We start from the raw sequence: 25915 nt of genomic DNA, 5'->3' as shown, positions 1-25915 counted from the left end.
GCCACCCCCGTACCCCCCACCCCCAACGGGCACGCCTGGACCGTCCGATCCCCCTTCTTGGAACAACGGCCAAGATGATGCCTCCTTTCCAGCATCCTCTAGATTACTCCATCCTTTAATCAAAGCTTCACACACGCGCGCACTTGCACCCGCAGGCACACGCGCGCATACGTGTGCATACAGAGATCCAAAGCAAACAAAATATTTTGAAATAAAGGTGGCAAGGCCAACCGTCCGCAATCAGAGCGACGGGCTACAAAGAAAATAACTCAATTTGCAGTTCTATTCGACTTGTAATAAATATGGCTTGTCCTAAAGATGATGCACTTTCTGCGAGATTCATAAATAGATGCGTAAGTCTCTACTCTGCATCATATATCAAACACAGATATCAAAATAATACGAGGAGTTAATCATGAAGGGAAATCCGATACAGATAGCTGTAGGTTAATCGAGCTTTCATACTCATGGAAAATTAATATCTTCACATTGTTAATGAGGGAAAGACACCGAATGTAACGAGTAGAAACTCCTGATTAACTCATAATTTAAGTCAAGCTGTACATCGAATTGTTAATGACTTCTCACATGTTCTTTAAATGGACCTCAAAGTGAATTATCGAGCACTTGCACGGCCTAATGATATCATCAACACCGTCGGACCTGTGGACCTGCAAATGTGTTCAAGAAAATGGCTTGGGACATTATTATAAAGCTGAGGTCAGTTTGCCACACTAATAAGTACTAGATTAAATCAACGAGCTTGGTGAATGTAGTTATATGATGATGAATGGTGTTTTTAGATCTGCATTTCATTTGGCATAAAGATTAACTAGTTGGCTAAAGATTTTTTAGGGGGGGGGGGGGGGGGGGTAGGAAATAATATGAGAAAAATATACTCTGTTCCTTCTTTTCTAAAGAAATAATTTTTTGATAAAAAATTGAAGGAAAAACAACTGGTCCTTTTTTTACTTTTTTTTTTTTGAGTAAACGGAGATTAATGGTAACAAACCACATTAGTCACCAAAATTTATTCAAGAAAGCAGAGAAAATTACATACAAAATCATCAGAGGGTACAACTTGATGGGAAAATAGATTGAGAATGTACAAAATGAGCAAATCCAGATGATAAGGTGAAAAAAGTAAGAACACCTTCAAGAGAACCAAAAAGAGTGGGTGATTGGAGACTCGGAAGTAATGCATGGCAGAGTTTAATAATGCAGCAGAGAGATGATCAGTGAATGCTCACACTGCTTCAATTTCTCCATCATGGTCTCCCTCCAATAAAACTTAGGATGCAGTTTAGTATAGCTCCGGCTATGGAAGAAAGGTAGAGCTGAAGAGCAACCATATCATAGTAGAATAAATTCAGCAGCAAGAAGCAACCACTGCTGGCTTTTTTGCATATGTGAGCTCATGCGAATGCAACTAAAGTGACGTATCTTAAAAAACACTTTCTGTGAAGGTTTTCGGCTACAAGATGATATCTCCATGGCAAACTATTTCTTGCATTCAATTGCGAGTCAAAAGAGATGACCAGCCTCTGGGCTGAAGTAGCGTAAGCAAGTATTTTAAGTTGGGCTTATCAAGGGCTTTACTGAAATCAAGTTTACAGAGAATTCCTTTTTTTTTCCCTAAGAAAATAAAAAATTGTCCTTTTTTTAGAGATTGTGGCGCTTCATAAATGATGTCCTAACTTCATTTTTCTGATTAAAAATGTTATAATTTCTTAACAATAATAAAGGCCTGATTCATTCAAGATCGACTAAAAAAGGCTAAATACCAGAAGCCTGGCCTAAATTACTATGGAAATTTGAAAATTATCCGGTACCGGACCATTAGCAGCCCTTGTTAAATAAGACAGATGACACTCACCTCCAAAAATATGGTTTAAGGGAACCTAAGTGCACCAAATAAAAAAAAGAAAAAAAGAGAAAACCAAAAATAAGGCTTGAGAGGGATGTAAGTGCAACAAGAATACTTTGATTATATAAGAAAGCATTTCTTATGGGTTAATAATGTTTCAAATGAATAACCATCTATCAGACATGTTTCAATGTTCCATTGAAAACACGGGACAAAACCTGCTGCCTTCACAGCCAAAACATTATGATCTCCTTTCATCTAGTATGGTCGATGATGGATGGAGACAGATTTCTCTAAACTATATTGTGAGGACTCATGTAGGCATATATTTAGTCTCACATTGGATATACACGGTATAAATCTCGAGTGATGCAGGAGTACGAGCCCAAGTATGATAGATATACGTCGAATTTGGATCCTTACTTGGGTGTGCCTGAAAACAGATTGGGTTCATGATTTCCAGCATTTAATTACATTGAATTGAGTCTATTTTATTTGGATCTATTAGGTCACATTGAATCCTTTTATTTTGGATTTATTTGAGTTCCTATTTTGGGTTTGTAATTTGCTGATTTGAGTCTTTTAATTGAGTCCATCTAATTGATTGCCAAGTGGCATCAAGGGGTCCACATCATGTAGTGTGAAAAAAGGACTTGGTCCACTCCTACTTTGATTAGGAGTCTTACTTGATCTCTTGACTTGGTCAAATCCTACTTTGGTTAGGAGTCCTTTAGCCCTTAGTATTTAAGTTTAGTCATGAGTCTTAGTTTGAGTTTGTCATAAAATTAATTTACTATTTTGTTCCAACGCTCCATCTATTTAAATGGTGGATGTTGAAGAATAAATGCAGAATTAATTTTGGTTTTCAACTGCTCATGAGATTGAGAGGCGTGAGGCTTCTTCTTTCTGCTTTGGTGAAACTCCAAATGTTCCTTCTTTCTAGGTGCGACGCCTTGGAAACCCTTGGTGAGATGCCAAGGTTCTTCATCGGTAGAAGCTGAAAAGGTGAGACTCCTTCTCTATACCAACCCCAGGTTCTTGAGCGAAGGTGAGACTCTTTCAATCAAAATCTAGTTATTTTCCTTACATCTTCCTTGCATCCATCATCACCATGCCTTAACTCTAGCCCTAGTCCAATTATTCGCCATTTTCTTAACTTGGTTGCCATCCATAGACCCCAATTTCTTCTTCATCATCATCTTCTTGTTCTTTCATCCTTCCATCAATCAAAATCCTAACCACCACTTGAGCAAAACAAAAAGAGAGAGCAAAGATCAGCCCTTCCGTCCGAGTCCACCAGATAATCCCCATCCCCGACTGCACCATTGAGTACTTATACTGGGCCAAAGAACCCAAATAGCACATTTGACTAGCTTTTTGGGGTGAGGTCCTTGGCTGTGACAAACTGATATCAGAGCAGATCTGAACTATGGCCTTTGTAGACTATGGGACATTACAACATATGTTTATAAAGGCTAACCATAGGCCAAACGTGGTACTTGTGATAAGATTTGAATGGATTTAAACTCTTAGCTTAGAAAGAATGCCATAGCTTAAATGGAGGAAGTATGTGAAGACCCATACAGGCATATGATTCTAAATCCTTGTATTGGGTCTAGAAACCTAAATAACATCTTCCGGCTAGTCTTTTCTGATGAGATCCTAGGTTGTGACAGATATTAACCCAAACAAAGAAGTATTAGAATTGGAAACTTGGTTGGTAATCACACTATAAAGCAAGTAGACGGAGTTGCTAAACAAGCTAGAAGTCGATGAATTAATCAAATAGTGAGATGTGCAACCCATCAGAATGAATGGGAGATGAGCACAGTTCTCCCTGGCTAACTAACTACAGTCAGAAAAGCAGACTAACCGAGCCTTCTTACAGCTCTTCCTCATTCGACAATTGTTCCAATCTAATCCTCCTCTGGCCTACCAAAAGATACAGAAGGCATGGAACAGTGCAGGTTTCTTGGGCTGGTAGAAGCACAGAGACTGCTCCTCCTAGCTATATCATGGATGATGTTATTTTAGATTTTGCTGATAATTAAGGACATCCAGAAAATTACGTGTTGTTAGCCTTGTTTTTGAGGCTTCTGAGTGCCATCGATATCTTGCCAAGAAGAACAGTAGAAGGGGAGTGATGGGGGGGGGGAGCATAAGGCTGTCCATTGTGACAGTCCTATGTCGGATCGCCATTATTTTTGCTTTATTGAACTGCTCTTTCTTGGATCCTAGTGTAAAGGTGTCTCGGGGGTCGCATTGGCAGATGCTATTGTTTTTAGTGACTATATGATACCTAACATTGGATTACTTCCTATGGGGAAATAATGGTGTACTCGACAATTTGAGGGTAGATGAGCTAACTGTATCATCCAAACAAATTGGCCCACTGTATTCCCTTTTCACAATAGGCCTACATGCAACGCATGACAGATGTTTGAGATCTGTGCAACTGTATGATAACTTCCAATTTCAATGCACTTCTCGAAGTCCATATAAGAATGTGTCTAAGCAAGTCGGAAGAAAGTGTTGGTAGGTTGGATGTAACAAGGAAAAACCATTATTTTATGGACAAATCTTAAATTTTTTATTTTTGATGAAGAGGGAGGCAAAGTCATTTGGCATTTATTAGAAAAATAGACTTTACAGGAACTATTTATAAAGGCTTTGCAAGAAAAAAAAAAAAATTTTGCAAGAAAAAAAATAATTTTTTTAATAAAAAATAGTGATTTATAAGCAAACCTATTTAACTATTCAACAAGTTTAACAATCTCATAAATAATTTGAATGATCTCTGTATCCTCAATATGCAACTATATAAGCTTTACATCTTGATGTGAGTCAGCTTTTTTCTAAAAAATAGATCAATGTTTCTCAATATGCGGCACCAATATTGCGGGGTTGTTTCCAAGTTTAAGATAAGGGTCAAGCAGCTTCTCTGAACACAAATACTTTTAGCTGAAGAAGATTAATAAGATTTTTTTACAAAACAAAATAGATAAAACTTAATTTTTTTAAGAAAATTCGAACATTTTGTTTCTTCCATATTTTTCAACAGACATGGCAAAATCTCAATTAACTATTTAATTGCTCTTTTGAGATGATATGAACCACGGCAAAAGAACAACATGTTTTATATTTTAATTATAATAACAATAATGGTAACAATGAAGATGATGATAATGGTGATAGTTATAAGTATCAAAACATCTTTATCGCGAACTCAAATAACAAATTTGTGTGTTGGCATTTAATCTAAATGGTTCGAAGCTCTTGTAGATTTGCTGTCAGTTCAGGAATTGTTCAGTTGTGATGAAATCATTTGCGTATTTGGATGCAGCAGAAATCAGTCCTATCTTTGGCCTACCAAGGAGGGAGGCCTATCTCTTATCTCAAATATGTGCCTTCCACACTTGCATAGGCCGAGCAGGAGCAGATTTTGCTGAAGTGGCTTTGCCTCTGTGTGGATTGAAGTCACCCGGGCCATGCCATTTCTCTTTAACTTGTGTTCTTGTGAAACTTCACCTCCATCTCAAGTTCTCAACCCAATGAAACATGCTAAGCTTTTCTGGGCCGAATTAAGTTCAAATGACAAGTTACAGGCAACCAAAGAGGCTTTATCAACCTATGCAATATTGCTCGTTAGATTTGGTGTTATTTTTATCAGTTAATATCTTATTTCAGCATAATTTTGGAGCCTGCACACTTCCTTGGGTCCCTCTACGTCATGAAAAGAGGACAAAAATCTAGATCAGATCTCGCGTATCTATGAGGCATTTGACCAACCACACGCACCATTTTGTCATTTACGGTGTGCGGGATCTCCAACGCCGTTGATTTTAATTTCTTATGACAGGGAGAGACAGCAATTCTTTTCTATAGTTTCTTGAGATCATCGAGGACGGTGAATGAACCGTTACGATGACCGATTCCCGCCAACCTCCAAGCCACAGAAACCAAACCTACCACAACGGCTTTCTGGTCCAAAGAAGCCATTCATCTCTTGACACGTAAACAAAATTATTAAAAAATCCGTACGTGACAATGCGTCGAGCTCTTATTGGCCGGGGAAGAAGTTTCCTGTTAATTACTTAGCAGGAGTTCCGCGCAAGGCCCGCAAAAGCCTTCATCGCGGCGAGTCTGGGACCGGACACGGAGAGAAGAACGAAGAGAAAGGGGCCGAAAACGTGTTCCAACGAGCCACCGCCCTCACATCTCACGCTGTCATTCAGAGAAAAAGAGGAGGAGGACTGGAGAAAGAAAGCCTTGAGAAAAGACTAATAGCCATTTCCTTGAGAGAAGGGCAATGAGATTCCTACTGCTGGTGGCTTTAGCCACCACGGCCTTCGCCTCCACAGCCGCCACCCCACAAGCAGCCACCCTTCTCAAACTCAACACTTGGCGCCGCCACCATTCCATCCTCCTCTCCACAGGCATCGATTCAGGCAAGTTTCGTTCATTTCTTAGCCATCTTATATACTTCTTACTCCTTAAAGGAATCCTGGATCAATGGCTCATAATATCTATTCTTTCCGAACTACTTCCCATTACAGCCAATGTATCGCACTCTGTTCGGCAGTCAGTGGCCCAATATCTGGAGTTCTTCCATCGCTACACCGGCGACTTCTTTCCCGACCAAGCGAGCTTTATCTGGAGAGAGGTGCGTGTGGAGGTGGTGGCGCCGGTGCTGAGAGCAGCGGTGGTGGTGTCGATGATCATGTCAGTGATGCTGGTGATGGAGGCGGTGCACATGAGTGCGGTGAGCCTTGGGGTCAAGCTGCTCCGCCGGAGGCCCGAGAAGGTGTACAGATGGGAGCCCGTAACAGGGGATGTGGAGATGGGGAGCCAGGCTTATCCCATGGTCCTTGTCCAGATTCCCATGTACAATGAGAGAGAGGTAGATGGTGCTTGTCTTCTATCTTTTATTTCATGTGGTGCTCTACTGTTCGCTTTAATGCCTTGTTACGTCCAGGTATACAAACTGTCCATTGGAGCAGCATGTGCACTTACCTGGCCACCGGACAGGATCATAATCCAAGTCCTCGACGACTCAACTGACCCAGTAATTAAGGTATATAACTTGCATCAAATCCTCATCACATGAAAGCATAAGCTAGAAGGCGTTCATATATTGATAAACTGGTGAATAGTATTATACAAAGACATGATGTACGCAGAGTACACGCAAACCTCGTTGTTCCTGCCCCTCGCATTGTTAAATAGATTATACTTATATTCGGTTGTTTATAAAATCTACACTTACACACATTTAACTTAACGGTGTTAGTAAATCAGTTTACCTCATATAAAAAGTTAAAATTGCCTCTCTAAGCGAGAAGGAGGATACATACGTTTTCTGGGTGGTTGTTATATTATATAAGATTATTTTGGTTATTTTAAAAATTTTCTGAAGTGGCATTTTAGTATTATTTAAAATTAATGGTTTGACTGATAAGTTATAGACTAACATATTGGATAAAAATAAACCTCAAGGGTAAGCGTTAGTTTTTCATGCTATTGGGGGGTAACTGTAATTTACCCCTAATCTTAAAGAGTTTTTTGTAATTTAGTCTAGAAATATTATCCTGCGGTCTTGGTCTTGGTGTGGGCTCCACCTTGTGTTCATTTTCACAAGGTTTCTGTGCTGGTAGTCTGAGTAGATAAGGACTGCTAATGGGAACGCTGAAGCAGATGTATGGTGATTGCTTCAAAGTTGAAAACAAATCCGATTCCTTCGTTTGTTTCATTGTCATATTGTTTCTTGACAGCCTGGGCTACCACAAAGTTGTGAGCCAGAGGAAAGTCAATACCATGGAGATTCTTTCTCTCAAAAATTTCGCTAAGATAGCTTTATTTTGTAATCCAAATCTGACTACTCAATACAGATGGCATATTCTGCGATGTCAAGGGGATCTTCCCTTGTTCTCTGTTGTGTTAAAAACAAAAAACTGTCCACTGGAAGGTACCACTCTAGAGTATAGTTATGATGATATCACTTGTTACATAGATTATGCATCAGCCCATGGTCCCACCCTTTAGGATATGGCTATCATACAAGCCACTTGTCCATATATAAATAATGCATCAACCTGAGGTTAAGCTGACATCAGGCCACTGTTCTATAGTTGAATAATTGTCCTTTTCGAGTGTAGGTCAATAATTAATGACATAATGCCATTGGACACATTGTGGTGGGGATGATCAGAGTAGGTGTAAAATAGTAAGATTTTAGTGGTTCTCATTGGAGGGGAACAGATGTCAGTGAAGGGATTAGATTCACTTATTATTTTTGTAGGAAACGCGGTCAAAATCAGGTGAGGGAAGGATTAGATTAACTTGGCTCCATGATTTTGCCATTCATGACAACTTCCTTTTCTCTGCAGTATTTTAACATTGCTGCTAATTGAAACTATAGTAATCAGCAGTCCTAAGAAAACAAAATGGCTGCCTATGTTAAATACATTACCTAAGTAAAGAAGCTCCATATTTTCTTTTCCTTTTTCCTAAAAAAGTGAACTGCAGCATAGTCCATATGAACCATCTAAAATGCTGATTTCCTTTTGAACACATAATTCAGCCCATCGAATTTTTCAAATAACTTTATGTTATATGTTCATGAATGTGCAACTATGTATCACATTCTAAATCTTGATAATGATAATGTCGAACAACTGCTCTGTGTATCAGTCTTTATGTTTCATGATGTTAATGCTCCAGCACTGTATGAAATTCTCTTGTAACAAAATATGATCAATAGTCGAATAAAGTAGAGAGCCACATCCCTAACAATTTCTTACTAGAACAAACATTCTAGATGATCTGGTCATTTGACATATTATAAGGTAGCATATCAGGTCATGGGCTCCATGGGTTCTAGCGTAGAAGAGAACACTCAAGCAAATTTTGCTGATGGATACCGTCATAATGCATCTACATAGTTTTTGGTTAGGGAAAAAACCTAAAGTGACACTACTCCTCAACACCTGAACAAGCACTTACTAGATTATGCAGCCAGGTCTTTAGTTTCTGAAAACAGTGAGTTGCAGATAAAAAAGTTTGGTAACTAGTTGTCTCCCGTTAAAATGTATTAATCTTCATCCTTTTAAGATCACATTACCAGACATGATTCTTATGGTCTGGAATTGGTGCAAGAAGCCTTCAAGGTCTTCTAGAGGGCATCATTTAGTTCAAATTGAATATTTAAACGTTATTTCTATGTAAAAACTGGTCAATATAGATTTTATTTTGTCCTACAGTTTCAATCAGATACATTTAAAATTCATGGACAAACACATACAAGCAACATGGTGTCAGGGGTGTTCAAAGAGGAATACATGATTCCTGCATCTGAATCTAATCTAACTATATCCGATAGAAGAGAAGCCTAGCAATTTGTTCTATTTCAAAAGGTTTGATTCCCCTAGCAAATTCTAATATGTTCCATTCGTCATGGCAACGTTTCCTTGCTGCAGGATTTGGTGGAACTTGAGTGCAAGATTTGGGCAAGCAAAGGCATGAATATAAACTATGTAGTTCGGGACACCAGGAAGGGGTACAAAGCAGGAGCCCTGAAAAAAGGAATGGAGCAAAGCTATGTCCAACAATGTGACTATGTTGCCATATTTGATGCTGATTTCCAACCACAATCTGATTTTCTTATAAAAACAATCCCATTCCTCATGTATAATTCAAACATTGCTCTAGTGCAAGCACGGTGGGAGTTTGGTAAGCACATGTCCTCTTTCTAACATGAGCTATAGTCCTAGTCTTGGTAGTTATTATATCATGGTCCATTTATCAGTTGGGTTTTGAAATTTTTTTATGAATTATAGATGTAAATAGTGAAGCAATTTGAACTTCAGATTATGGGTCCCAGCTACATCAGTCAAGACCTAAATCATAAGTATCCTGAAGTTACTTGTATTCAATTCAAAACCCAGAGCAATGAATTTATGCACTGTCAATTGTTATTCAATTCAACCTGAGGTATGTACCAAGTCATTTGACTTCCAAAATGTGTTGTAGTTAGGAAGGCTGCTAGAAGTTCAAAAATTTATTGAATAACTTAAATTCACTTGTTGAGATTTATTTAATGTGAGTATGTCAAAGGCCCTTTGTCCTCATGAAGAATTGGAGTGTTCTCAACTCTGAAGAAAAAATCACCAGCAATCTCCATTAATTGTAGTAATTAAAAGAAGATGACATATAGTAATTCAAAATTTTCAGAAGCCATATCATTAATTCCTCTTTGAATTTAGTACCAAATACATTGCAGAAGCAAAGTAATGGATCGTAACTGGAACTGAGAAGTTTAATGCTAGGCCAACTAGTAATACGATAAAAAAAAAAAATCTACGGTAATATAAGTTCGAAGATAGTTGAATCATGTATGTGGAAATAGGCATTATAGGCTCGACAAATTCATGGAAAATTATGAGGAAGAGACTACCAGATTTTTCACTGTTTATTATTTATTTATTTTTGGGCGGGAGCTAGACATCACTGTTAAAAGATACTTGTCAAATACGCCTGTGGTAGCTAGAAGCTGCTTCTTAAATGCCCTCTACATGCATTCCACTAGACAAATTTCCTTCAAGTAGATCATAGTCTGATCAAAGTATTGATCAGACTAGTAATTCGACCTGACCTTGCACCAACAGTTTTTGTAATGCCTTTACAAGTAAGAATTCATGAACCATTTCATTTAATCTAATCTGTGCTGGTGATACATGAAAATATCACTAAAAATTCTCATTAGAGGTCTCTCCAAAAAAGAACTAATGAACTCCATGCTTAGATTCGTATCATAAACTTTAAATAGTCTGATTTTCCACCATTAAAAAAAAAATAAAACTTACGAATAGGCTGATAAAGAGTACAAAGGATGGCTCATTTAGAAAGGTCATGTATCAAATAAGAAAATTAGCTGACAAATGACTGAATATGTCCCCTTTCTTGGAAAGAAAATTTATTCATATAGGTGATTGCAGGTTAACACGAGAAAAGAAAGCTCCAGATGATCTAAGACAATCCTCAACATAAACACAATTGACTATACTCGTTGTATCAATTTTTGAAATTGATTTACATTGATCTTCATTACAATTGGCTAAATCATTGTCTTCACATCACATAACGATACTCCCACTAACTTTTATCAAGCCTTGTCCTCCTTATTGCCAATCAGCCTGACCTTGGTTTGAGACCTAGTCTCTACCTGAAGTTGGCCTTTATTGTACTTGTTCAGACTATCCTCCCTGTCTCCTTTCTTGGTGCTACTGCTAGCCTTCTTCTCATGTACGCAATCTAGGTGCATCTCACCAAATGTACCACCCTTCCACCAGAAATTGCTGAACTCCATAATGTTCACATCAGGCTCACGAGTCTCCTAATTTCTGAACATTCAGACTGGAAAAGCAAAGCTGGCAGCTAGTTTACAACTACTCTATGCCATCCCCATGTTCCCAGTGGTATTCAGTGATTTCAGAACACCGCACAGATATATGTATGTCATTCACCCCTCCCTAGTCCTTTGGCATAAGCTCTATACTATGCAAACTTGGCATCCAAGAGTTTAAACATATTTTGAGATATTTAATTTTAAATATGGAATCACATGAGAAAAAAATTAGTACCAAAGACAATAGCTTTACTTGCTCTGATTTTATCTATTTCTCAATTGACAGGACATTATTGACGTGGCATTTGCCGCGCGATTTTGCAGTGAATTATGACAAGTGCCTGATGACAAGGATACAGAAGATGTCCCTAGATTATCACTTCAAAGTAGAACAAGAAGCAGGCTCATCTACCTATTCCTTCTTCGGTTTCAACGGTAACCAACAACTAATCTTTTAGAGTCAGTTCAATTGTTTAGCAGGAGAAAAGTCATCAATTAGATAACATTTGCTGAAAGATCAAATCAAGAACTTTTTACTTGCTAATAAAATGCCTAGGGATGGCAATGGGTTAGGTTGGGTCTGGTCAAGTAAGCATAAACAACATACAAGACCTTGACCCATACCTGATCCCACCCAACATCTCTGGTCGCCCATTTGACTCCAACCTAATCTGTTTTGCAATCTAAGCTAGCTCATCAAATCCAATCTTTACAGTTCTTACTGGTTGTATCGAGAAAAAGACCATTCACCCAAAAAAATTATCCAAGTTCATCAACTCAACCCAACCTAAATATTTCCAACCCAAATTGAACTCTTACCGTTATAACCCGAGTTGGGTCGAAGCTAGATACATACCCAGCCCATTAAAATTTCAGCTCATAAAATTTAACCCATACCCGAACCTAACCAAAATACCCTTGACCTAAAACTGACTCAAATAGGGTAGGATCGGGTCAGCTTTTTTCAAAGAATTACCACTTGTGTATATTAATAGGGACTGCTGGTGTCTGGCGAATATCGGCTATCAATGAAGCTGGAGGTTGGAATGATAGAACCACTGTGGAAGATATGGACTTGGCTGTTCGAGCAAGTCTCAAGGGTTGGAAATTTTTATATGCTGGTGACATCAAGGTATTGATTTTATCCTTGTTCACAGAATTATCTAAATAAGTAACTTGGTGGCGCTTAGAGGTGTTATCACATTCTCATGGCAGGTCAAAAGTGAACTGCCATGTACGTATAAGGCTTACTGTCACCAGCAGCACCGGTGGACATGCGGTGCTGCAAACTTATTCAGAAAAATGGCATGGGATGTTATATCGACCAAGGTAAACCTTCTTCAAAAACATAAGCTTTGAAAACTTATATGGATGGATGTTACTTAACAATCATGTCTTTTGTGTCTTTTATGTGGAGCAGGAAGTATCCCTATGTAAGAAACTCCATGTGATCTATAGCTTTTTCTTTGTACGGAGAATTATAGCCCCAATTGCCACCTTTTTTCTCTACTGTGTGGTAGTCCCAATATCAGTCTTGGTTCCAGAAGTCAGTGTTCCCATATGGGGGGTGATTTATATCCCTACAACTATTACCCTTCTCAATGCCATCAGAAATCCTAGGTTCGTTGCCCAAGAAATTTCTCATTCTAATGACCAAAGTCTCTCCCCTTTCTTTTGTTGAAACTAGCATTTGAATTATCTAGTCTCTGATTTTGTTTAACAGCTCTCTCCATATAATGCCATTCTGGATTCTGTTTGAGAATGTCATGTCCATGCATCGCATGAAAGCAGCCCTGATCGGTATACTGGAGACAGCAAATGTGAATGAATGGGTTGTAACAGAGAAGCTAGGAGACACTCTCATGGAGAGGCCTGATATCACTTTGCCTGAAAAGTCCCCAAATAAGTTGAGAGACAGGTAACTACAATTTTATCTCAGAAGATCCTATTACATACGTAGGAATGAAACTGATATCAAGGCATACTATGTTCTGTTTCTCAGGATCAACTTTTCAGAACTTGGATTTGCTGTCTTTCTCTTACTTTGTGCATCCTATAATGTTGCCGAGGGAAAGAACTACTGCTATGTCTACATCTACCTCCAAGCCATTGCTTTTGTCGTCGTGGGCATTGGTTATGTTGGCACATTCATCTCCAACTCCTAGCAACTCCAAACACCAATATTCATCACATTCTGTGACCTGACAATTCTTTCATGGTTGAAGATTGTTCAGAGGGTGCACATGTTGAAGCGGAATATTTGTTTATTTCACAGCATTGAGGGGCCAGCAATGAGCTGATGTGTGACACCATGGCGTCAGATAAAGGCCCACTTCCGCTGGATCAATGGGCAAAATTTTTAAGAGCCTGCCTTCATTCAAATATGTTTGAAGCATTTACTTTCACAAACATATCCACCATTCTTTCATGCTCTATAAAAGCATTGTTCGGTTGTGAATGGATTCTTCCTTTTACTCAGTTGTATGAAGTAATTTTCATTTTCATGCATTGTCTTCAAAGGAATACTTGAATACTGACCATTAACCAGTATGTATTCACCATGCACTACAATGGTTGATCATTGATGCTTGTTGAGCCGAGAGGCCTTTTCTCACATTGTCTTCAAGTGATCTTGGCTCAAAGCAAACAAAGGCTCTCTCTCTCTCTCTCTCTAACTCAAAACACTGATGACAGTGCAGCTAAAACCATCACAAGAGATCAGGAAAATTATCTATATCAAGATCATCAAGGGCCTGTTTGGTATTGTTGTTGGTTCTGTATTTTTGTTTATATACAAATTAGTAAAATATTCCATGGAGATTGATGTTGATAATAGCAAATGCATAAAACTTATGCTATTTTTTTGTTCACTCTTTTCTAGAAGCAATAAGGCTTAGATTCCAAAAGGTCTTAAAATTTTACAAACAATTTAAAAAAACAAAAAGATTTCATCGCACATGTTTTTCAGTCTAGTCCATTTTGTTTCTTTGATTTTTGAGAACTAAAACAGCAAGAGCAATACCAAACAGATACCCTAACCAATCATACATCAGTGGGCAGCAAACGCATCAAGAACTTGCTATTTTTTAAAAAAAAATTGACATGTTTCCAAATTACAACAGATTCCTTACTATGAGAATGATGCATGGAAAGCATGACTCGGAAACTTCACCAACTGATTGAGAAATTCAGGTGAGAATAACTTTGGAGAGAAGGAAACATCAAAAATGCAGATCTTCGTTCTCTTCTTATTGAATTTAAACTAGAAATTTACAGAGGCCACTGTTTGGATACAGCAAAGATTCAGAAAGGATCATTAAACCATTGACAAGATAGGATTGTGACTAGCAGCCAGCAGGGATCACTGCCTTAGTTGTTAGCGGTAGACTTAAAGGAAAAGACTTCAACGAAACCGTGGATGCAAACGGGATGAGTACTAGCGCAATTGCCAGCAAGTCTCACGAACACAACCATGAGGACAATATATTTTTTTCACTGGTTGCACGGGTACATTCTTTGCATATTACTCGCGCAGGTCCAATGAACTCATGTCTACCACGGAATCATCTCACCGTGCAGTTAAATATCCTGCCAGGAACCTGGTGATAATTGAACTCATTCTAGAGGAACTTTACGAACATGGACCAAAGAAAAGCTTCCTCATATCTAAGAAAAATCTCTTTGAATTTGGTTCATAAAATCATGCAAATGAGTTATGTGAATCCAGTAAATTGACATTGCCAGCGGTCGGCCATTGAACACAAAACATTACCCACATCGACCGGCTATTATTTTTGAAGTATGACAGGAAATATCCCAGCCATACTTACGGTGAGGACCAGACTCAAACCCAGGTCCTTGGTACCAACCCCAAACCCAAAGATTTTGATACATGCCAACGTACCAAACAAGAGTTTCTCGAAGCCAGAATCCAACAAAGTCTTCTAAATAATGCCTCAACTCTAGCAATACCTTGACACGCATTCGCTCATTTGATGGAGAAAACAAACTCATACAGAAGGTAGATTTAAGCACGTCTTACTGAGATAACAAGTACAAGCACAACAATTTTACAACAAAATAACTCAACTACATCGTATGAACAGATCACAGAAATACAGGCCAAAAGAATAAATTGGGGAAATGCGGAAAAACGGGGGAATGCATATACATAATTGAAGGATGCGATCAAACCAAACGTTTCTGTAGTTTGTAACCTGGATGTGTATTCATGTGTATGAAACCCCGCTTTTCTGATCAAAGACTATACAAAGGTATCCTTCAAAACCTTTGGATAGGCTATTGTCTACTGCACATGCTGAGGTTTGCAGACAACCAAGTGAGCTATGTTTATTCATTTCAGCATGGTAATCAGCTGTACCATCAACCATACTCGTAGCCCAGTCAGACTCTGAAGGTCTGGCAACAAAAGTTTGCTTCAATCGCTTGGACTTCATCAGATGATCTGAGTTTGTTGGGTTTAAAAGCTTTGATTCTTCCTCATCACGTTCATCGGTATCTATAGGAGATTTCCTCTTCGATCCAAGGAGCAGATTCAATCCTGCAATGCAATCATTGATGGTGAAAAACAGCTCAAGTTGGGGACTAGACGGGTTTTTGAATTCAAAGTATTGGAGTTCCCGAGAAACAAATACCACTGAAAGTGTTAGATATACTAGGTTGTGCTTCCATGTCAGCACAGCCAAAAATATAATCCTCAGTGCTGCAATTTTTGGATCGACTAATTCTGCATCTGGAAAAGAACATCATGTAAACAAGGCTGCCACAGAAGGAGAGTTCCAGTTAAGCAGAGCATGCAGTTGCTAGGGACATTTCCAAGAGATTAGAAGAAGAAACTTGAAGACTGGAAACCAGCAATACAGTTCAAAAACCATGACAAGGGAGTTTATCTCGCTGCCAATTTGAAACTCATGCATATATTTCATGAAGATGTGGAAAATTTTCCTTCTATGGCTCAAAAAACAGGCTGACAAATCAAATGTCTATATTTAAGAATCCTTGCATAATTTTTCTGTTTTCTACCATTTTCTCATGTGCCCGCATACTTATTTTCCTACTATAACTAGGGGATCCATCCACACTACATCAACAAATGTAGCTGCATCCTGTCATATACTGTCCTCATGTCTTCGTGATATCGTGAAGAGGTTAACTTGCTGATCAGGAAAGCAACGATAGAGCATCACTTCTAGAGGACCACAGATGATGTAATGGCTTTGAACATCCTTACCTTGGTTCTCTTTTTGCTCTCTTAAACTTTATTTTATTTCTTGTCTTGTTTAGATTTGCATCTGTATCAACTCATTTATGCATTAAAACCACACATTTTCTTAAATATACCTAAAGGTGTTCTAGCTTGGGGAGGGAGAGGTGAGAACTTCACCAGTCTCCTTCCCCTAAGTAGCTCCAATCCAGTGAATATTGTTATCTAGCTACTATTTACATTATTTTAGCCTAGATGCTACAACTTCTATAGTGTTCTACTCCCTTAACCTATACTAACTGGATATGTTTGTTTGTGCATTATTCAGTGCAACGAATTCATCCATAAGATCATGACGTAGCAATTCATTGGATGTTGGGTCCACAATGACCTCAAGTACATATAGGATACTCGCACACAAGAGCATGCATAAATAAACAAATTTGATCATTAGTCTCAAGTCTCAGATCTGAGATCTCATTTTCAGAAATTGACGAGTTCAGCATGTGCCAATACCATCAATAGCTGTATTCAAGTTTCTACCACATAAGTCTCACATAAGGGTGTATACATCATCATGTCTACAAGAAATAGGAGAGGTCATCAACCGTTCTTATTAAAGCCGTCGCTATTAAAGGATGTCAAGTTGGATTTGACTAATGAGGGAAATAAAGGGATTAAGAGGCCAGATCGATCCCTTGGTCTTTGGAAACCATAGATATTCACGAGTCCTGGGACATAGAAAGAAGAAGTATCAAGACAAGTCAGCCAGATTCCATTCCCTTGCTTTAAGTCCCAAATGCTTGGCGCTGCCATCAAGCTATGGTTGCATGTAAAAAGACTTTAGAAGGAAAACAAGATTGGAATCGAGGCAGAAAAAGAAGGTATGACAGATCTCAGAAAATTTGTGCACCAACAGCCACTGACTTTTCCTACCATATAACACCTCTATTGTTTTTGAGCAGAGCCTAGAAGCAAAGTCAAGGTGGAATCTCCATTTCTGTACATGTGGACAAGAGTCCACCACTGAGACAAGTATTTTTTTACTCCATTCCAAATAAGTACTACTGATAATTAAACTATTGTCATTAAAAAATAAATCACTAAAAGTGGCACTAAAGGACTTTCAAATTATATTACATTCACTATATCATGAAAAGCTCGTACATACAAATCACCATTGGAGAAGGAAGCCAAACCTGTACATGTGCTCGACAAAGTCATCAATAAGAACAGGCCAAGCACCTAGAAGATAAACCAAAGGAGTTTAATCATGCTTTAGGATGTTCAGATATCATACCACAGTAAGAAACAAATATGACAATGTAACACTTCATGATTACCTTTAGGATCATAACCTTCCAGATCTTCATTTACACATCGACTGAAAGCCAGGACTTGTTGCCAAGTATCCTCAGATATATTATGACGTTGATATTCCTAAGTTCAAAATAAATAAATAAATAAATAAAACTGCTGTAGGGTCAAAGGTCATCACAGGAATCTGTAGGATTAAGAAACAATTACAGGCAAGCTCCATAGAACAAAGCAGATGAGAACTCCATGGAACAAAACAGATGACAAATTAAGCGGACAAAATACACGATGTGCATTTAAATAGATATGTGTGTGTATGCCACTCGTTTCTTTATCAAAAGCTACCTGGATTTTAGTACATAATTTAGAACATGATGATGTGCCTTGACTAGAGAAAACTCTGATGCACTTCAACATTGTAAAGCACTTTATTCAAAATTCACACTTTATCCTAAAAGTCTATGACTAATTTTCAAATGACTGACAGTTCATAACAAAGTCATGCCAAAACCTACAAAGTCAATTCAGATATGCCACTACCAAAGCATATGACTCTCACAAAAAGGAAAGTTTGATATGAAAATAGTAGACAATTTAAAAGAAAATTTTCAGTTCGATTTTATTCTACCATGGAGTTTTGTGAAAAAATCAACTAGGTTGTAACCTTCACACCAGTTCATATGACAAATTCAATCAGATCTCAGCAACTTTCTACAAGATTTTATATGGAAGCGGTTATGACAAGAAGATAGACAATTAAGAACAAAAGTTAAAGGAACATATATGATAGCTCAAATTTAAAAGAAATCAGGGCAGACTTTACAACTGTTGTCAGGGACTGACTGAAAGAAAGCACTTGCAGTTATGCTGTGCAACAATCATGCATTTAAAGTTTTCATACCTGAACAAAGTTGCACCATTGGTTAAGCAACCGAAACCTTCCATTCAGAACTAATCTCCAGGCAGTTATGGCCCTATGTACAGCTGAAATATATTTGAAAGCACAAAGATACCAATCAAGATAACAAAGAAATCTAAACATTAGCTTGGTTATGTTTTTCCTTCTTTGAAAAAAAAAAGAACCAAGAAACAATCTTACCGATGTTCTTCTGCCCACTTTCACGGCAAAAGAAGAAGACAAAATCATAGAAGCGATTGAAATTACGAGAATCTACCTGCAAGATAATAACCAGTAGGACATTTTTTTAGTATATCGACGTAAAACCCAATAAACTAACTACAAGATTGATAAGTGAAAGTCGTCCGAGAAAAGAAAATAACTTAAAAGTTAACACTCACAGACAAGTCAAGACATGACATAAGCTTGTAAATGTCATTAAAAATTGCCTCCCTGAAAATCAAAGATCAAGATGAGATAGTTAGCAAACAAAAGGGGAAAAAATCTTCTGGAGGAGCTAGTGTCACAAACAAATGCACCAATTTTTGAGCTATAAAAGCACAAAAATGCATGTTTGTGCATGTCAACATTGAAAAAAAAATAGTGCATGGAAGCAAAGACTGTGGGAGGGAGACATAACTAGAACAACTCTCATGCAAAACATACTTATGGGCTGCATCATCATCCATCAACCAGCTTGGGTTTCAATAGGACCTCCCACATCATAAATCAGTACAGTAAATGAGCAATCTAGACTTTACAACAAAAACTCCCGATGGTTAGTATGTGGTTATTATTCTTAACCATTTGTCCTAAAACCTCTGTCAAATTATCAAACACAGGCAGTAATCCATAATCTAGGTCTTTCACGCGGCAAAATTTATGGTGATGAACAACATAGTGAGCCTTTTATTGAATGGCTTAGGTTCCCATGCTAGAACTATGTTGAGCATGGTATGCCAAAAATGATCACGCAAATCATAAACAAGTTTATCTCAATGGCTATGTGCTCTAACACATATGCAATGCAAAGGTGTGGTCTCCTCGTTTTAAGAGCTTCCGATACATAGACGTAAAAAAATGAATATTATTATATGTTCGGCAATCTTCAAAAAGCTGAAGTTTATACATATCACAACGAAAGGACCCACCTTCTTTGCCCGCTGTACTCCAATGATTTTGAAAGCACAGCCAATAATTCCTTTGAGGTAGCATAGTCATTTCTTGATACAACATCTATTGATGAATACCATCAATATAACATTCAGTAATAAAAGAAATGATTTGACAATATTTTTTTTGTGTTCTGAAATTATATGGAAATATACACGTCCACAAAATCAAGTCAAATGGATAAAACATAATAAAAAATAAACAGTGCACTTGGATGCCATGCACATATGAATTATAATTAGGTTACAACCTTACAAATTAAGACATATAACTACTGCTCACGAGCCTGTGTTTCGCAATAAAGAAGCATGCTTCATGATATTAGTGGAAAAACAATTGATCCATATAAAAAAAATGCCTTCTAAGCTTAGCATGAAAAAGGTAAAATGTCACATCTTGTATTCTGCTTCATCAACAACAATTAGGAACAAATTGGTGAAAGTATTGCATATTGCTGCTGGTGTTAAAAAGAGAAAAGAGAAGACGTCAAAGGTCATGTCCAGCATGCAGGTTATAAATTGTGAGAGAGGTTCAACAATGCAGTTGTAAAATAGGAAAAAGCTACTTCAATAAAACTTGCTCATTACTGCCTTCAGTTACTGACAGCTGCTGTTCTTGACTAGATATATTGACTAGAATGACATGGAGTAACAAAGTCAAAATTTTCAGTAAACGCCTCAAATTATTGCCACAAGTAGAATTTGTAAAAACAACTAAAAATCCTTTAGTTTTCTTTTTGTTTGACAGCATAAAAAGTAATTAAGCCCTCCAAGAAAGCAATTTCTTTTCATTGAAGAACCCGTTTAGGATTACCGCGGCGCATACAATATAAATGCGGTTCCTAAAACAAGAATTGCACCGAAAATTTTCATCACACTATCAAACTGCTCCATTTCAAGGTCAAAACAACAGGGGTTAGCAGTTCAAAATCTAAATACTGTCTCGTGTTGCTTCGCTTAACCATCAAGGCTCCTCTGCACAACCCACGTCTCCAAGAGACAAACCTTCCACTTCCCCACATCAACTACAGCCCCAATAGCACCCAAAACCCTAAACCCATCAGACCTGCCAAACCAATGCACCGATTCCCTCATCAAGAAGAGAAATTCGCATCAAAACCATCCAAAACAGCGCATTCCGATTCAAATTCCGGGACCACCGGATAAAAATAAAAACAAGAACCAAATATAATCCAAGAAAAAGAAATAAAAGCAAGAAAAGAGAAGGAACCGAGGTCAGAGGAGGAGTCCGGCCGCTCACTGCAGTATCTCGCGTAGATCTCGAAGATATCGAGCCACTGGGGCATGGAGGAGCCCATGGATCGGCGGGAGATCCACGAACCAGGGTTCCAAGAAGGACTCTTGATCGCAAGAATTGGAACCCTAGATCGAAGCTGACGGCCAAAACCCTCTTTCTCACCCTCCGATCTCCGACGGAGGGAACGGAAGAGCGGTGACAGCGTTGGGGGCGAAGTGAACCCCAGAGAATGCCCCCTCTCACGTGACGGACATTATATAGTCGGCTGCGGGTGAGGTGAGAGTCCTATACAAGGGAGGAGTTTGTAGTGGAGACAGACATGTGTAGAAGCAAAGGCTGGGATGATGACGACCGTAGATCAGGTATCGTTGTGATTTGATTTGATTCGGTCGGAGCGTCCCCTGGGGCAATCTATGGTGAGGGATGCGAAGGTGGGAATATTCTATTGGACTTGCAAGATTGTGCTAAAAAAAACAAAAAAAAGGCAAATTGGCATCTCTTCCATGCATAGGTTGGTTGGGTGGAATATGGCATATGGGTCGAGTGAGCCGCATTGGGTTGCACCAATGTTTTTGAAGGCTATAAGGCCCATTATTTGGTCCTAGCATGCATATAATTATACAAAGGAAGCTTCAAACTGTCCATTGTTGGCTATTGTAAATTATTATTTGACAGCATGACCGCTGGTTAATGACAGTCATCACCATGCCATAAGAAAATAATTAAAAATGCTCGAAGTCAGATAACATAAAGGAAACCCAGGGGTTTTTAATTTGGAACAGAGGAGATCCACAATTCTCATATTATGCAATGACCATATTCAAATTATGCCTTATCTTGTTCTCTTCCTTGATTTGATGGACAGGAGAGCATATTCACGAGCACCTTTGATATCGTCTTAAGTCACATAAATTATTCTTCCTACCGTAGCAGTGAAGGTGATTGTCCATCCGGCCTTTGTAGTATTGCGGAAATCACGTAATGTAGCATGCCTGGTAAGCATTATATCCTATATCATGTACGCTACATAGCGGTGCACCATGTCAACCATAGATGCTTGTTTGTTACTGAGATGAGCGTTTAATGAATGAGGCTTATAGATATATGCGTCTATGATTAGCATGGTGGACTGCCACATGATGCTCGTGGTGTAGAATATGATTTGCTGAAGACATTTTGAGTGCTGCCAAACTAATACAGCTTTGGTATGTTTCATATTAGGATTCTCGAATTTAGAAAATACTAGCTTATAACACGGGGAAGAATTTTGTGTTTTTTTTTTGTGTGCCCACGGGGTGGCGAAATGGGAAATTTGGAAGTTCTTTTTCAAGTGTGTAAATTCGAGGAGTAGGTGATTCACTGAGTCACAAACCACCTTTTGTCCATTCTTATAGACTGTGTATGCCACCAATATTGGATTTCTTCTTTACAGATTTCATACTTTTAAATTTAAAATATTTATATTGAAGGTCCTTATCGTTCTTATTATCTCATAGCTATTCTAGTTGTCATCGTAGCTAATTCTCATGGCTGCACCATTTGTATACAACCTGGTCAACCGAGTTATTTGGGAACTAACTGCGCCACATTTCACCGCATCTGCATATATAGCTGCCCCATATATATTCTTTCAGCCCTAGCACGGCGCTTGGGGTTAGACAGGAGATTCAGAGGATTTTGGGAATGTCAGAGTAGGACGGGACCTGAAGCTACTCGGGCATACCGATCACAAGTAGGAGGTTGAGGGTATCTGAGTGCACTGGTTTGTTGCAACGGGTCCAGAGTAGGCTAGAGGGGTGACGGGCAGCGTCTTTATCTATGATGAATAGATTGGCGCTGATCAAATCTGTACCAGGCTCCATGCCCATCTATCACATGGCGAACACAGTGGTGCTAAAGACAGTGCTTATGAAGATTGAGTGGCTATTTTGGGGCTTCTTATGGCGCTCGTATGGAGGTAGTCATGGGGTGCATCTGGTGGCATAGGAGAGCGTTTGCCTTCCATCCAGCGAGAGTGGCCTTAGGGTACTGTCTCTCCTGGAGAGGCGGAAGGCGCTCGTTGCCCTTCATATAGTCCGATTCATGTTGGAGCCGCAGGGGTTCTGGAGCCAGACCATGGCAGCCTACTATGGGTGGGTGGGCCCTGAAGTGCCAACCCAAGGAGGGTGAAGATGTTTCTTCTGTACGGTTCTAGCATGTTATAATGGGCAGCGGAAGCTAGGAATTTTAAAAATTTCTTAATAAAGTCTCCTAACATTAAACCCTTATAAGCCTAGATCACCTTAATAGAAGCAATCAAATAATATAATATAAATGCAGAAATAGAATAATACCTCTAACACTAATCCAATGTGCAGAATTTTCACTAGGTGCCCAAATGTTCATCCTCCAACGTTGATTCACACGAAAACTTAATTCAAGTCTTAAGCTCCAAAGACTTTGATCCTTAATGCAGAATTCTTCTAAAGAACTCAATTGGCTTGCTTTCTTTCCTCTCTAATTTTCTTTCACTTTCTAAAATTACTTCTAATATTTTGTCCTAAAGAAGACCACCTTGTCTTAGATTAGGACATCCTAGAAGCAATCCTAGAAAGAAGGAAACTAATGTAAGAAAGAAGGGATATGAGAGAGAGAGAGTTGGATTGATTTTCGATGATTAGAAAACACCGGGAGCATTCCCTATTTATAGATGGCATACGGATGCATTGTAGCCATCCATTCATGCATGAAGAGGGGCGTGAGATCAAAGGAGGCGTCATTTGATGAGAGGGCATATCAAAAGTGGTTAGGATAAGATCAAGCGCTTATGATATGGCGCTTCATTCCCTAAGCACCTCTTCATGAAATGCGCCGTACTCTTCCCTTTCTTCACTTTTTCTCATGCATGAAAAATAGGAACCAACCTTATCTATTCATCAAGGGTTGATGATGATCCAAAGGCCATGAAAGAGGGCGCCATATATCCCTTAGGCGTGATGAAGAGAGAGATAGTTCAAATGGATAAGATCAAAGGAAGATTCATCCTTATCCATTTAAAATCTCACGCTATCCTCTCTTTTTTCTTCACGTATTTTTCATCATCACGTCTCCAGATGAGATCCATCACGCCATCATGATCTCCCATCATCCCATGATGAAGATCCAATGGCTCCAATCCATGGCGCCATCCATTTGATCCTTCTCTTCATCCAATGTTGATCCAACGGTCAAAATTAAATGATTTATCAAATCTAATCTAATTAGACTCAAACCAAGCCAATTAGGTGCCAACTCTTGGCTAACTCATATTAGAATATGATCTAATCAAATTAGATCAATTAAGAATCAGATTCGAATCCAATTCGAATCAGGAGCTAAGGTTTGCAACACCTGCTAGGATGTTTATCTTGCAAACATGATCTAATCCAATTAGACCCTTGATAAGTTTTCTTGTGTGTGACCCATTGGGTTCCATATTTAGCCAGTAATAGGTGTGAGTGCGAGTTGACTCAACTTGATTAGAACTCTTCTAATCGATTTAAGTCCAAACTGCGCGAACCCGAACTTAACAATTAGAATACTTTCTAATTGGTGATCGAATTAAACTCTTTAATTCGATCAAACCAAAAAGACAAGATTGACGTCTAGCAACGTGTCATGTCTACCCGAAAAATATGAAATTTGGTAGAAATACCAAAAATACCCTTCAGTGGCAAGTTACCGTGCAATTTAATCCTTTAATCAAACTGCATCCCAAATATGTATATGAGTATGAATATATGTCAAACTCAATTTCATATTCATATTTTTCTCAATCTTTTAATGATAATTCAAATAATGAAACATTAGAAACTCTTTCTAATTTTCATTCTGCTTTGATCAAAGGCTTCCTGAATTATCATATGATTAGAATAAATAGGATGCTATCTTCTCTTACTAGAAGTGATTAATTTCTTGTTGACCTACTCATAATCTTCGTACACAATTCACCATATCCAGAAGACCTCGTACACAACTTATTGTCATGAATGAGTGTAAACCAAAACATGGGTTCATGTGCACAAGATACCATGGTGATCTCAGGTCATAGGATCAGTTGCACAACTCCCACTAAGAGAATCATCTTTTGACATGTAAGTAAAACTTCATAAGATTTCTCTTTGTAGGTCAATTCAGTGAACTCATTCTTCTAATGAGCACCCACATCTTTATATTAGTGTCTCCACACAAATGATTGTGAGATCAATCACCCTCTGCATCGAGCATACATAAGACGTGCCAGTCTTTCCGGTAATTATTGATCCCCGATTCAATGTACCAATGATTGGGAATATTTAAGATTAGGATTTTAGGATTTTAGGTCTCACTAGTATGATCTCATCATAGCCTCAAAATCATTGCCCTAATATAAGGGGTTTATCACAAATATAATCAACAGCATATGATAAAACACAATGTCTTTATTCATATTTAAATGTCATGTACATGATTTGGACAAATCAAAAGAAAAATCCTTTGCAATATATATTGCGATTGGCTTGCAGGGCATCTACTCTTTCATCTTCCTGTGGCGAGAGATAGCGAGATACCTTCCTACTGTATTGGCACATACCAGATGGCTGATAGGTGATGGGTAGAGCATCGATGTGGTTAGTGACCCATGGGTGGATGCCCTCCCCTTGCGGCATTGGCCGACTATAGTTAGCTTTGAGGCAACGGAGGGCCTGCATGTATGTGTTCTCCTTGTCCTCAGGGAGGCTGCGTGGGACGAGACTAGACTGTATCAACTTTTCAGAG

At 38.5% G+C, this 25915-nt stretch overlaps 2 protein-coding genes across 7 annotated transcripts; one reads left to right on the top strand and one right to left on the bottom strand.

Moving 5' to 3' along the window:
• The first annotated feature begins 5954 nt into the window (after positions 1 to 5954).
• LOC103718808 (probable glucomannan 4-beta-mannosyltransferase 4) lies at positions 5955 to 13884 on the top strand. The gene is made up of 10 exons (XM_008807789.4): positions 5955 to 6315; positions 6424 to 6767; positions 6843 to 6941; positions 9343 to 9595; positions 11595 to 11705; positions 12266 to 12402; positions 12486 to 12599; positions 12691 to 12890; positions 12994 to 13188; positions 13273 to 13884. Exons 1-10 carry the CDS (start codon positions 6177 to 6179, stop codon positions 13433 to 13435), a joined length of 1755 nt encoding a protein of 584 aa, XP_008806011.1. The 5' UTR covers positions 5955 to 6176; the 3' UTR covers positions 13436 to 13884.
• A 1399-nt stretch (positions 13885 to 15283) lies between these two features.
• LOC103718809 lies at positions 15284 to 21382 on the bottom strand. 6 transcript variants are annotated; one of them, XM_008807790.3, is made up of 9 exons: positions 21113 to 21382; positions 19861 to 19945; positions 19111 to 19162; positions 18911 to 18986; positions 18713 to 18795; positions 17838 to 17934; positions 17694 to 17739; positions 15926 to 16050; positions 15284 to 15831 (listed from the first exon to the last, which is right to left on the bottom strand). In XM_008807790.3, exons 1-9 carry the CDS (start codon positions 21198 to 21200, stop codon positions 15500 to 15502), a joined length of 984 nt encoding a protein of 327 aa, XP_008806012.2. In that variant the 5' UTR covers positions 21201 to 21382; the 3' UTR covers positions 15284 to 15499. The 6 variants fall into 6 exon arrangements, with proteins under 6 accessions (XP_008806012.2, XP_008806013.2, XP_008806014.2 ...); XM_008807791.3 differs by having other exon boundaries at positions 15926 to 16023; XM_008807792.3 differs by having other exon boundaries at positions 21143 to 21382.
• Between the last annotated feature and the right edge of the window lie 4533 nt (positions 21383 to 25915).

This window comes from Phoenix dactylifera, chromosome 8 (genome assembly GCF_009389715.1).
Source record: "Phoenix dactylifera cultivar Barhee BC4 chromosome 8, palm_55x_up_171113_PBpolish2nd_filt_p, whole genome shotgun sequence".
In the NCBI taxonomy this organism is placed as follows: domain Eukaryota; kingdom Viridiplantae; phylum Streptophyta; class Magnoliopsida; order Arecales; family Arecaceae; genus Phoenix; species Phoenix dactylifera.
This window is presented reverse-complemented; position numbering and strand designations above follow the sequence as displayed.

Excerpts from the sequence above, each read along its gene's own strand:
- LOC103718808 (XM_008807789.4), top strand. The coding sequence starts at position 6,177 with ATGAGATTCCTACTGCTGGTGGCTTTAGCCACCACGGCCTTCGCCTCC. Across the intron at positions 9,596-11,594 it reads GCAAGCACGGTGGGAGTTTG|TGAATTATGACAAGTGCCTG; the intron begins GTAAGCACATGT and ends GCGATTTTGCAG. Across the intron at positions 12,891-12,993 it reads AATGCCATCAGAAATCCTAG|CTCTCTCCATATAATGCCAT; the intron begins GTTCGTTGCCCA and ends TTTGTTTAACAG.
- LOC103718809 (XM_008807790.3), bottom strand. The coding sequence starts at position 21,200 with ATGGGCTCCTCCATGCCCCAGTGGCTCGATATCTTCGAGATCTACGCG. Across the intron at positions 19,946-21,112 it reads GGACTCCTCCTCTGACCTCG|ATGTTGTATCAAGAAATGAC; the intron begins GTTCCTTCTCTT and ends ATTCATCAATAG. Across the intron at positions 16,051-17,693 it reads TTTGTCGAGCACATGTACAG|CCTTGTTTACATGATGTTCT; the intron begins GTTTGGCTTCCT and ends CTTCTGTGGCAG.